The 14,195-nt window shown below is 35.3% G+C and overlaps 1 protein-coding gene across 1 annotated transcript in view; it reads right to left on the reverse strand.

The window, feature by feature from the left end:
• Positions 1–1,131: 1,131 nt before the first annotated feature.
• The window catches only part of LOC115216542 (leucine-rich repeat-containing protein 15-like), a 54,110-nt gene continuing 41,046 nt past the window's right edge, over positions 1,132–14,195 (reverse strand). The window contains exons 7-9 of the mRNA XM_036506242.1: positions 12,056–12,127; positions 6,977–7,048; positions 1,132–1,297 (exon numbers count right to left, since the gene is read on the reverse strand). Of these exons, the coding sequence (XP_036362135.1) occupies positions 1,132–1,297; positions 6,977–7,048; positions 12,056–12,127 (310 nt within the window). The remainder of the gene's footprint in view (positions 1,298–6,976; positions 7,049–12,055; positions 12,128–14,195) is intronic.

Below are 14,195 nucleotides of genomic sequence, written 5' to 3' on the forward strand. Positions count from 1 at the left end.
AGAATTCCTCCTATATCTATGGACCACCTCATTAGTTTGGCAATAAATAAGTATCAGTTGAACGCTGCCGTCGATGTAATCAACTAGTTCCCTCCTCACAAAATTTCGGGCCTTGTGGCTGATGTTATATATATATATATACATATATATATATATATATATATATATATATTATATATATATATATGTATGTATGTATTTATATATACATATATATATATATATATATATATATTTATGTATATATATATATGTATATATATATATGCATGTATGTATGTGTGTATGTATATATATATATATATGTATATGTATATATATATATATATATGTATATGTATATATATATATATGTATATGTATATATATATATGTATGTATATATATATATATATATATATATATATATATATATATATATATATATATATATATATATATGACATGTGTGTGTGCGTGTGCCTGTGTGTGTTATACTTTATTCTTTATTCTTTTACTTGTTTCAGTCATTTGACTCCGACCATGCTAAAGTACCGCCTTTAGTCGAACAAATCGACCCCATATATTATTCTTTGTAAGCCTAGTACTTATTCTGTCGTTTACGTTGCCGGACCGCCACGTTACGGAGACGTAAACACACCAGCATCGGCTATCAAGCGACAGTGAGTGGGACAAGCCCAGATAAACAAACACACACACACACACACACACACACACACACTCATATATATATATATATATATATATATATATATATATATATATATACATACAAGGTGGGTTTATTTCAGTTTCCCTCTACCAAATCTACTCACAAGGCCTTAGTCGGACGGTGTCATGCAGTGGTACTAAAGCCAGAAGCATTTGGTTGGGAAGCAAGCTTCTTACCACAGAGCCACTCTGTGTATGTGTGTGGGGGTATGTATGTGTACATGTATATATTTACATACAGTCTCTCCTGATATTATGAGCAGGAGAGAATAACCCGGAGTTCTCCTTATGGTAATAAGCCACATGGCCTGATTTTTTTTTTGTGGGGAGGAAATTAGCTGACTACATCGACCGCAGTGTTTAACTGATACTTATTTTATCGATCCTGAGAAGGTGAAAGGCAAAATCTAATTGATTTTACTAACTTTGACATTGCGAGTATTCCATTATAGGTATAATTTTGCTTTGGATATTGCCAGGATCTGTCTGACACTCGCCTAGGACACTCACAGTTCTGTAGAATGTTGATTTAGTATAAGGTACCAAGGCTGGCAGGTGACATCCACACATCATATCTTTATTGTATCTTAGATCACTGAAATTATAAACAAAACCCTAAGAGGTATAGAGAAGCCGCTGTTGTATTTGACAAGAAAGGAGGATAATATAATTCCAGCAAGAATATAAAAATAACGACATTCATATTTCATCCCAGAAGGAGTTGATAACAGCAATAAATAGATATGGTTTCTGGTGGAAACCGAAAATATGTTAAGTTCTTATAGCTTCTGTCTTGAATAATAAAATATACTTTAAACAAGGAGAATACTTAGAACCTCGTAAACCGATCCCTTTAAATGATGGATTAGGGGCGGTTTGGTGCCAGAAATTAGATTTTGAAGGAATATCAATTTCTCAATTATCAGGGAATTAATTAAATCTACGTAGAATGCAGAGAGAGTATCTTCTTTTGATGATAGACAATTGAAACTTTTAAGACATGCGTAATACAATAAAACATAATCAGTAGACAGCAGACATATTCGAAAGTTTTGAGATGTAGAGAATATAGAGGATATACGAAATATAGATGGCATACGATATAGATACCATACTGTATATAGCAGATATACATGATATAGATGGCTTGTTGGATATTGACGACATACTGGTTATAAATGGCATACTGTATATAGATGCAGCACGGACTTTTGTCAGTGAACAGTTGGCGGTCTTAAAGCGACGAAACTATTTTGACAAAAATGTTGAAGTGAATCGAACGGCTTTTGTGTGTTTCTTAAATGGCTTACAAACACCTTCCACGCTGCAATTGTTTTCGTTTCAGCACACGATCTCAGATCAAATCACTTGCTGTGAAAGTACATCTCTGTATATAGATGACATACATAGTATGGATATAAGTGATATACTAGATATGGAAAATATACAAGTTGCGGATGACAGACGATATACAGACGTAGAAGACATGCTTGATGATATATTTACTATAGGTGATATACAAAATGTTGATAGCATACAGTATTTTTATGTAATCTATAAATACTAGAATGTTTAATAGATATCGTAAAACTTTAAGAACTAAGTACACCCTCACCTCGACGTACGACCATCCGCACTTACGACCACAAAAAAAAATGCATCATTCAAGATGTTTGTTGTTATCGTAAGATATATGACGAAAAAAGAAAAGAACTATTCAAGCTCACCATTTCCTCGAAACACCGTCTACCTCAATCAAGAACAAAACTGTGAAGAATGAAAATTTCTTGTCAGTTAAACTTTTTTCACAGAAACAAGTTTTTTGCCATTGTATATATCGGAATTTCCTTTGTATTAATTTTTACTTAATTTTAGATGTACTTTTTCTTTAAAGTACAATAGAGTACAAATGCCCTTTTCACTTTATGCACAATAAATATGGATGAATATTTGTGTATTATAGCTTATAATCCGTTGCAATGAAATAGTGTTGACGAATAAATCCGACATACGACCAGATTGACTTACCGTCTGTCGTAAGTCGAGGCGAAGTGTAATTATATATCTATCCCCTGCTAAATTTTTCGCAAATTTTTAATCTAGTTTAAAAGTAACTTTACTTTCTCACCCGGTTCATCGCATTTGGTGAGAGACACTAATCATTCACTAAAACTCTATGTGTAACACAAAAAATATCACATGCATTAGTGAAATAAGATAACAGCTGCTCACACAGCTACTGTACACAACCAAAAGGATAAAGAGACCTAGATTCGGAAGTGGCTTTATCTTTCAAACCTATTAACTGCCATATGACATTTCTTCTAAGTAAACATTTGATCTGACTTTCACGCGCGTAAATAATTCATGTTTTACAGTGATTTTTACAAACGATTCAAATTTGTTATAAACTCTAAACAGTTTAAGAGTAATTTATATTTTTCGACACTTGGAACATGGTACGAAGGAATGACTCCTTCACTAGAGTTGCACCAAGCAGTTACCACAACTTAGATAAATAAGATTATAGCTGCCTACTCACACAGAGCTGCTTAACACAAACAGCAGACTAAAACAACCCATTCACTTATTGTTCTGTCACATGACAAATCTACAGGACTAAATCTTTCAGCTGACTTTTACGCGTGACTATCACAAGATTGTAATAGACGGCCGCAACAGATACCAGCTCAAAGATCCCCTTACCATACCACTTGACCATATTCAACCAATCAATCGTACTGACTGATTGTGATTTGAGACACATTCTTTCTATAAAGTAAACGATTTTCTAGGAATATTTCGCGACACAGCTCACGTTTCTCATAAATTACATTTTTGAAAATCAACAAATGTGAAACCAGTTAAATGTGTATACACAGAAAACTTCCCATCAGAATACGACTGTGAGGACTTTGGTTATACGTAAGCAAAATTACGTTTTGATGGACAGGTTGAACATTCTAACGTATATTTAACGTGTTTTACTTTGTGTTTACTCTCTAACGTTTATATAATTTTTTAATAATTCTGGCATCTATTTCTGTTTCTCTGTTTATTCTTCTGTTTCTTCTCTTTGTCTCTCTTTTCTCTGCCTCCCTCTGTCGTTTTCTCTCCTTCCACTACTAACATGTTTCCTCTGTTTGCTTCTTGTCCTTCTACATTCAACCATTCTTTGTCTCTCCTCCTCCCACTACCACGTAACCGGTGATCCGTCGCATCTCTCTCATCCATTTCTTTTCCCCCTCGCCGTTGGGCCCCCAAAAGCGTACCAATATGATAGTTAAAGGCACAAAGTGTTTTTGATGTCTTAGATGATCAGTGATGAGGAATTAGCTGCGAATTTTCCGTTTGGTGTATTTTTATTGTGTGTATGTATGTACGAACTTATATATATATATATATATATATCTATATATATATATATATATATATATATATATATATATATACACCTACATATATATATATACTTTTTGATAGTTTATATATTTTAATATAAAAATAATTAAATAAATAAAAAGATAATAAATAATTAATAATCTCAATTTTAAATTAAATAATTTAAATTTTTAAATTTTATATTTTATATATTTTGTATATATATTTTTATGTTTTTGGTCTATGTTTTTCATTGTTTTTTATTTGCCTAATAGTGTTTTACTCTAATTTAATTTATATATAATATATATATATCCGTCTGAAGTACATGTATACGAAAGAGAAGCACCATTATTTCGCACCTACAAAGCGATTAGCAGCAATGTCAACTCGTCCGTGTCAAATGGCTGAAGACGCATAACCTCTCTGGAACTGGAGGAAGAAATACGCACGGTTACTTGGTTTTGTAAAGAAGAAATAAATTATCGATGCTGGGCAGGACTGGATTAGCATGATTGTGTTGTTGTCCATACATCGTCTTTGCTCTTGACGATATTCGAAGGAACTGTGGTAGGACAATTCAACGAATGGAGAATTCCAAGTTTGAAGTAGGAAACTGTCTTAGATGAGGGCATTGACTAAATATTTCTTTCTGAATCTTTTCCTACTTCAATTTGGAACATTGGGTTAAAAACGATTTTCGATACAAAAATAACCAATGTTTATCGGGGACATCAACCAGTTCTGTAGACATAAAACCAACCTACCATTCGCTTCGTCTATTTAAAGTTTCAGTATTCCAAACAAAATATATGTGGACGCAAGTAAGGCTGTGTGGTTAAGGATTTTGTAACTGTTATTTTGAATTTTGTTTCCAGGAGCCGATGGAACTCTTGGTAATTCTCTTTCCTATAGTTACCAACCAACCAACCGCCAGCTAGCCCGCGACTACAATCTAGTAGACAAACATCCACCCACCTAGCCAGCAACCTATGAATTGTTGTAGTATATATGCATGTGTATATGTATATATACATATATGTATATATGTATATATATATCTATCATGTTTATAATATATATATACATATATGTATACATATATATATGTATATGTTATATATATTATATATATATATATTATATATATATCTATATATATATATACATATATATACATATATATATATGCATATATATACATATATTTATATATATATATATACACATAAATAATCTTGGCCTCCCAGACTTGCCCTGGGAGGGTAACATTCTAGGTGCAATCCCATGGACAGTCATGACCGAAGAGGGATTCAGCATATATGTATGTATATATATATATATAGAATCGAACACACTCAAAACTTTGATATTTGTTTATGAAAAATTCTTCCAAATTCCAAACGTTAAAATTTAACCTTGTGAAAGGCACCGTTTAGTGTCAGTGATCAGTTAGCTCAATAGTACTGACTGCTCATGTAGAATTTGAATTGTGCAGAGTTTGAGTCTGCTTAATTGCTCCTTTACCTCGTCTTAAAAGGGTATTTTCACTCAACCTTCTAATCTTTTCACAGCTATTCTCCAGATTTCGAATCTCCTAAATGTCTAATGTTTGTGTGTGTGTGTATTTGTACATGTATACTTCTGAACCAGCTTAAATTTATTTTATGTACGAAATGCATCCAAAATGTATGCTTTTTTCGCCAAAACTAATGCTGCGTGTGCACAAAATCCTTTAGGTGGATATGTGACGCCATCCTTCCTGCATATGCCTGGAACTTTCCTCCTCGCTAATATGCCGCGCCAGCCTGACGCCTTGGTATACACACGCCGGTATGACGCATCAGTGTACCACCCAGTAGGCTGCACCAGTCTCCGGGTGTTAGGGTACATCGAGCAGAGATATTGCATTTAGTTTCGAAGAAGGCTGAGTGTTACTCAAACTGACACCAACGAGAAGATTCGGCAGGCTCTTATTAATGATGCCATGGGAAAAACGTAGAACAAAGAGTGGTACAACGCCTTCAAACATGGCCGAACCTCAGAGGCGAGTGAAGCACGCTGAGGCAGGCCATAAAGAAGGCGAAATGAGGAGCTGATTGAGAAGCTTCGGTAATTAGTCATCGAAGATCGTAATGTAACAATCCAGGGAATTATTCACGAAGTTGAAATAAGCAAGGATCAGTGTATTATATTTAACGGAGGATTTGTGCATGCAGCAGAAATATCAGCGAAAAAATAAATTCAGATACATTTTGAATGCACTTCGTAATCCAAGCTTTCATGATCAATAGTAACAGACCCCTTTTTCGATAGGCTCCCAAATCTCCCCACATGGCACCATGTGACTTCTGGCTCTTTCCAAAAGTAAAAACGACGCTGAAAGAGAAGCGATCCGAGTGGAGAGAGGACAGCAGAGCTGCATAACACTCTCAAGAAGGTGTTCCAGAAATGATAGAAACGATGACAAAACTTGGGACAAGTGAGTGAAATCCCAAGAGGAGTATTTTGAAGAAGATTAAATAAAATTTATGAAATGGACAAAGGTTGGATGCTTTTGTACCCAAATATTGGACGCCTTTTGAATACACCTCGTATTTCCGAACATGGATGAAACTATATCAAACCAACCTTCATGTTGTTTGAACACTGACGTTGCAATGACAAAACACAATACTCAGAAATATCCATGGTGCCACATTAAAATTAAAGCCAAAACATTGCTATTTATTGTCAACTGAATTAAACAACTGTGAATTTGATGATATCATTTTTTATGATTTTTGTCTGATGAAATGTGTTTATGATTTTAGTCTGATGGCATCTATTCATGTGTTTACAAAGACTTTTGGTTTTCCAATAAAGAAAGAATTGTTGTACATACATGTTAGAAATACTGGGAAGGAATAAGAACGCGCCATCCTCATAGTTTTGTATTTGGTTGTTGCTCAAATATCTGGAAAAAAGAAATAAGTATTCTATAAGTTAGAATACGTACAATTAATAAGTCTGTTTTCTACTGTTAATATACTGTCTAATCTAACCAAATAAAAGCTCATGTTTACTGCAAAGATGTTTATTTCTCTATGAGTTTTCTGCCTATAGTTTGGACAAGAGCAGTTTCCATTAATCTCACTTAGATATCCTGAGGGAAGAGAAGGTTTCTGTGATAACCGATTAACAAAGATGGACGAAATACGCTATAAGAATAACAAGACATCGAGACATTGTTTTGTGCACGATGTTGGTTTACATCACATTCTCACCGAATGTACAAATATTATATACTAGCAGCATAGCCCGGCGTTGCCCGGGTATGTAAGAGCCCCTAGCAGGCAACGACTAATCCCAATTTAATCATTTCCCTCTAGGGAACGAAGGCGCATGTGTAGGTTGCAATGTCTTCTCTTCACTCGAATACTTCTGTGTATACGATGTTCCTAGCTGTCCTTTGGGCGATAAAAAGGTCGAGTTGCGTCCCCTAGACAGAAAATGTGTTGCATATAAAAAGCTTAGATTCTCGACCCCATGTCGAATTTATCGATTTTTTTCAGAACTGGGGGAACTTTTCAAAATTTTCACTGCGTTAGTTTTGAATTATGATATTGGGCTATGTGTGTGTCAAGTTTCATCAGAATCGGTTGAAAGCCGTGGTCAGAGTGAGGGTACAACCTGACAGACACACAGACACACAGACAGACAAACTGCCGTTTATATAGAGAGAGATTCCAAGAGCAATATAATGACGAAATTGCAAAAATTAATCATGAATAATTAAAACACTTATCTTAACACCAATTCACAACTTTAAGAAACATATTCAAAATATAAGTAGGAATTAATGTTTGTCTCTAAACTGTTTTGTAAAACATATATATCTTTCATATTAGGTCGTCAAGTATGAAAATTATCGAAAACCAATGTTTTTTAAATACAAGGAATAGTTTTATTCTTCAATATATGCACCCATATTTTCAATACACTTTTGCCATTTCAGCGGTAGCCTGTGCAACCCGGAACTGTAAAAGCCTGGTAGTCTAGAGACAATAAATTCCTGGAAGGCTTGTTTTACAGAATCATCGGAAATAATTTGTTTTCCTAACAAAAAGCTAGCGAAATTCTGAAAGATGTGGTAGTCAGTGGGGGCAATATCGGGTGAGTAGGTAGATTAAGGAGAGCTTCCAACTCGAAACCCTGTAGTTTCGCCAAAGTTATTTTTTCGATGTGTAATCCGGCGATGTCTTGCAGTAAAATAGGATTGATCTGTTGACTAATCTAGGTTGTTTTTTGTACTTTTCTGCATCATTTGTTCCAGTTGGCTGCAGTGTACTTCGGCTGAGATTAATGAGCCAGGGGTAATGAAATCATAACGGATCACACCTGGACCAGACCACCAAACAACACCCAACAGCTTCTTTTCCGTTTTGAACTGTGTTTTTGGTGGCTCGTCTTGGTCCAGTCATTGTGGTTAACCTCTACAGTTGAGGCATTGGATCGATTTCTCATCATCTTACAATCTTTTGTAAAATAATTCTTTTTTGCGATGAGAAACTAGCATAATGTAGGCATCCAAACGTTGCTATTTCTGATTTTTATTGAATACATGTCGAAGCCACTTATCCAACGTTTTCACTTTACCGATTTGAACTAGGTGAGTCAATATTGTTTGCTAACACAAAACAACAACAATAATTCACAGGCACTTTGAGATGGATCAGACTCGACGGTTGCTTTCAGTTCGAAAATATCCAACTTTGTTTCTGGTCGACCGCATTGCTCATTTGTAAGATCAAATTTACCAGAACTAGATTTTGCAAACCAATTTGATACTGTCTGCTGTGTAATAACATTAGAATGAAATTCTCCATTAATATTCTGAGCTGTCAGTGATGCTGTATTTCCAAGAGATAACTCATATTTCAAAACTGTACAAATTTCTTCTCCTGTTTTGAAACATGATACATTTACTGAATCCGGATGCCAGCATACTAAAAAAGTACTTTCAAATTAAAGTCTAGTTATACAATACACAGTACTGCTATTGGTCAAAAATGGTCAAAAACTTTGTGGCATTCGGTTAATGACAAAACTAAGCATCATTTAGAACTAACTAATGTCCACATTGTTTAATTAACAGGTGTTCTTCCAAAACTCTTAAAGTAATAATGAAGCTTCTACCCTAGCAATCATGATATAATATATATTTGGTCACGCCCACAAGGTTCTGACTGCAAGAAAATCTGTTAATATTACAAATCTACGCACATTGAAATACTTCACAACAAATTAAAACCATTAACATGTTAATTGCAGACTGGTTAAATATGGCTGATGTTGGAATATTGATGTCCAGATATCATCCATATTTGAAAAGTTCACCTGTTGTTTCAGTACCCAGTCACATTGCAGTAGCTGCTGAGTAAGACAACTCCTTCCTGGACAGAAGCCATTCTGTGTGTTAGTGAATAGGTTTTGTTCTCGAAATGTAATCAACTACTTTCCGACAACGAGTCTCATAACTTGCATAATATGTGAGATCAGAGAATTATACCTGTAATATTTAGAGTTTTCTCTACTTCCTTCTTAATCAATATAAACCTCTTCTAACACTTTGGAATGTTTGCCCACATGTACGGAAGCTCTGGAAACGTATCTGCAGTAGTTCTGGAAGGGCTTTCTTGCAAATCTTTAAAAGCATTCCTAGAAAACCATTAGAGCCGTGACTAAGTTCACATCGAAATAACAGATGTTTTCTTTCTTTTCTGTAGGAACTTATCAAGCTTGCTTATTTGCATATTTTCTAATGAGGAATTGAAAGCATTTGCGAATTGTTAATTGAGTATTTCGCTTATCCTCCTGGCCATAGGCTGTAGCGCACTAAGGTAAATACTTTTGAAATCTGTAGAAGTCACTAGTGTTCGTTTTTATATTTTCATCTGATTTGGTTTCGCTTTTTCGCAGCTTCTTTTCACAAGAGAATCTGATGGTGGTGTTGGTGAAGGGGAGGAGAAGGAGGGGGAGTGGTGGTGCCAGACGTCGTCGTCGTACATAGTTTTGAGTCTTAAGACAGGAAGAATGTGGTAGTGTTGAAGAAAAGGTTGCTGGTGCTGATTGTGATAATGATTCTAATGAGGATAATTATGAAGATAATGATGATGATTTTCATGTTGACGTTCGTGCTAGTGTAGTTTCTAATGATGATGATGGAGAATAGGTTAAGATTTGATACATTCACGCGCACTCGCACATATACTTAGACATAAATATATAACATATGTAACAGCAAAACTGCCATGCACAAACACTCTTGAAAAATTTTAAACTAACACACTTTTTGATTTTTGTTAGTTGTTTTGGACATAAGACGACTGGACATACTGACACACGTTTTTATAAGAATCAGTGAAATACCATTTGAGATATTAAGCTAGAAATGTAAAAGGATGAAACCGTTTTGTGTCAGCCACACCCGACTGAGCAAGTTTGAGAGGGTTAAAACCATTCAGTCCTTCAGTAATGGTAGCGAAATTCATTCTCTAGATTCCATCTTCAATGCCCATTCAATAATTATCAAGACAATTGTGTGTACGTTTGAGAATGATGGAATAGTGGAGAGGAAAGCTACATAAAGAGGTCATATCCTCAAGAAGGATCATTTCAATCTGGAGATGAAGAGATCGATCAGAAGAGATCCAAATCAATCCATAAGATTATTGGCATCTGGGGACAGAAGATGTGAAAATGAAATCGCATATGAAACTTGTGAGGAGTCTTGATACTCCAGGACAAAAGTTTAGAAGATTGGAGAGGGCGAAGTTCATCTACGACAAAGAGAAACACAACCTTCTAGAGATATTTCACATAGATGAGAAGATATTCAGCCAAGATATGCACAGAAACTGACGCGACAGCTGAGTTCTGGCTTCAGCTCACGAGAAAGCCAAAGTGTCTTTTAGGCGCAAAAACTGACTAAGTGATACTTTCAACTGAATGATCTCTGATGGTAAGAGAATGTTCCTTGTCACACATGTGTAGTGAGACAAATGTTTCGCATGGATGAGTTTGCGAAAAGGTTTTAGGATAAGGACACTTGGCATCATTCATCACCTGGCATGATCTGATCATTAAATAAGCTCGTGAGTAGCCCCACACTTACCTGGACGTGGGAATAGGACATTGATGAGAATTTCCATAAGAAATCTTGTGGTAAGGCAGGAAAAGGGTTGATAAAGTCTTTGGCAAACAAGGAGTAGCTGATGATGCCTAAAAGCCAGAGGTTTATCCAGAATTCTTACTCAATCTTTCAAATATAACTTTAAAACCTTCCATTTGAACTTTATTCCAATGTTTCATGAGCTCCCAATCCTGAGCTATGTTAAAACATAGAATTTCATCTCCGCCAATTCATTCATGATTATTCATGAGAGCTTGGAGAGGAACTCACATTTCGTCTTGCTCAAAATAGGGTCCATTTGTGTTAGAAAAGCCGCTGATAGTTCTATTACCTTTAAGTAATACTGAGACACAACGTTCCGAAGTTGTATCTAAAATTTGGACACTTTTTTTCTGATATACTCGGTATCTGTACATCCATACACAAAAACATATGAAGATTAAAAGATAAGCTTAGAAAACTAGAATAAAGAAGTAAACAACGAGAAAAAATGATGGAATAAAGTTGAATAATGGGATTTTTTTATATTAGGTAAACGGATGTTTATAAACAAGAACATGATTACCTATGCATAAGAAGTAAGTAAAAAAGAAGCTCATTCATCCATACACCTACACTTTCACAAACACGCATTCACACATACACTCAGAGAAAACTATGGAGAGAGTGAACGGGTGTTAGATAGATACACTCTTGAAAGAGAGAGAGAAAAAAACAAAGTTGGAGAAGATATTAACAATGTAGATATATGGGGAAATAGATGGTACGAACAAAAGCGACACAACTCACAGTTCTTCTAAATTCGGAAGGTTTTCGAAGGTACCGCGTTGAATATACGTGATATTATTGTCATTCAAATTCCTGTAACGTAAAACGGAGTTCATAACAAACATATAGAAAAGATTAGTGACAAAATGTTAAATATTATGGCGAAAAAAATTAGATATAATTAAGAAATTTAAATGGAGATGATGATGAGAGGGACGGCGAGAAGGAAGAATATGAAGAGGAGGGGAGGAAGGAAGAGAACAGAAGAAGACGGAAAATAACAGAAAAAGAAGGAATAGAAGAGGAAAAAGAAGGAAAGTAGAGGAGATGTAGTAGAGGAAGAACAAAAAGAAAGGAGAGAATGAAGAGTTGAAGGAGGAGGAGTAGAAAAATAAGAACTAGACGAGACGAAAGAGTAGCAGAAGTAAAAGATGAAGAAGAAGAAGAAGAAGAAGAAGAAGAAGAAGAAGAGAAGAAGAAGAAAAGGAAGAAGAAGATGACAAAGAAGAACGAGAGAAAGAAAAAGAAGAGCAGAAGGAAAACAACAAAATAAATTGCGAAAGAAAAAAGAGGCGAAAGAAGACGATGACAACAAAAGGAAAGGGAAGAAGAAGCAGCAGCAGGAGCAGAAGCAGCAGAAGAAGAAGAAGGAGGAGAAGGGGGAGGAGGGGGTGGAGAAAAAGAAGATGAAGAAGAACAAGAACAACAAGAAAAACAACAACAACAACAGCTACAACAACGGCAATGAGTAGAAGAGGCAAGAAAAGTAAAAGCCGGATAAAAGAACAATGAGGAAGAGGAAGCGGGGAGAGATAAATTGATAGATGCAGAGGAGAGTGTGAAGAAATGAAATTGAAGAATAAGAGAAAGAAGGATATGAAGAATCAGAAGGAAAAATGTAGACGAGTAAAAAGACAAGGAAGAAGAAGAACAACAACAACAACGACAACAACTACAAGTAGAAGTATAAGTAGAGGTAGGAGGAGAAGAAGAAGCAAAGAAGAAGAAGAAAATAATAAGATGAGGAGGAGCGAGAAGAAGGATATTCACCCTCGATATGCGCACAAACTGACGCGACAGCTGAGTTCTCGCTTCAGCTCACGAGAAAGTAATAATGTCATTTTAGGGGCAAAAACCTGACTAAGTGATACTTTTCAAATGCATGATCTCTGATGGTAAGAGGATGTTCCTTGTCACACAAGTGTAGTGAGACAAGTGTTTCCCATGGATGAGTTTGCGAAAAGGTTTTAGGATAAGGGCACTTAGCCTCATTCATCACCTGGTTTGAGCACTTTAGACGTCAGCATCTGGCATGAACTGATCATAAAAATGTTTGTGAGTAGCCCCACACCTATCTGAAAGCCCTCGAAACATCCATTCTTAGGTCGTGTGAATAGGACATTGATGTGAACTTCCATAAGAAATTTTGTGGTAAGGCAGGAAAAGGGTTGATAAAGTCTTTGGCAAACAAGGAGTAACTCATGATGCCTAAAATCCAAGGGTTTGGCCAGAATTCTTACTCAATTTTTCAAATATAACTTTAAAACCTTCCATTTGAACTTTATTCCAGTATTTCATGAGCTCCCAATCCTGAGCTATGTTAAAACATAGAATTTCATCTTCGCCAATTCATTCATGATTATTCATGAGAGCTTGGAGAGGAACTCACATTTCGTCTTGCTCAAATATGGCCCATTTGTGTAAGAAAAGCGCTGATACTTCTGTTACCTTTAAGTAATACTGAGACACACGTTTCGAATTTGTATCTAAAATTTGGACACTTTTTTCTGATATACTCGGTATCTGTACATCCATACACAAAAACATATGAAGATTAAAAGATAAACTTAGAAAACTAGAATAAAAAAGTAAACAACGAGAAAAATGATGGAATATAGTTGAATAATGAGAATTTGAATATTAGGTAAACGGATGTTTAGAAACAAGAACACGATTACCTATGCATAAGAAGTAAGTAAAAAGAAGCTCATTCATCCATACACCTACACTTTCACAAACACGCATTCACACATACACTCAGAGAAACTATGGAGAGAGTGAACGGGTGTTAGATAGATACACTCTTGAAAGAGAGAGAGAAAAAAACAAAGTTGGAGAAGATATTAACAATGTAGATATATGGGGAAATAGATGGTACGAA

This window comes from Octopus sinensis, linkage group LG10 (assembly GCF_006345805.1).
Source record: "Octopus sinensis linkage group LG10, ASM634580v1, whole genome shotgun sequence".
Taxonomy (NCBI): domain Eukaryota; kingdom Metazoa; phylum Mollusca; class Cephalopoda; order Octopoda; family Octopodidae; genus Octopus; species Octopus sinensis.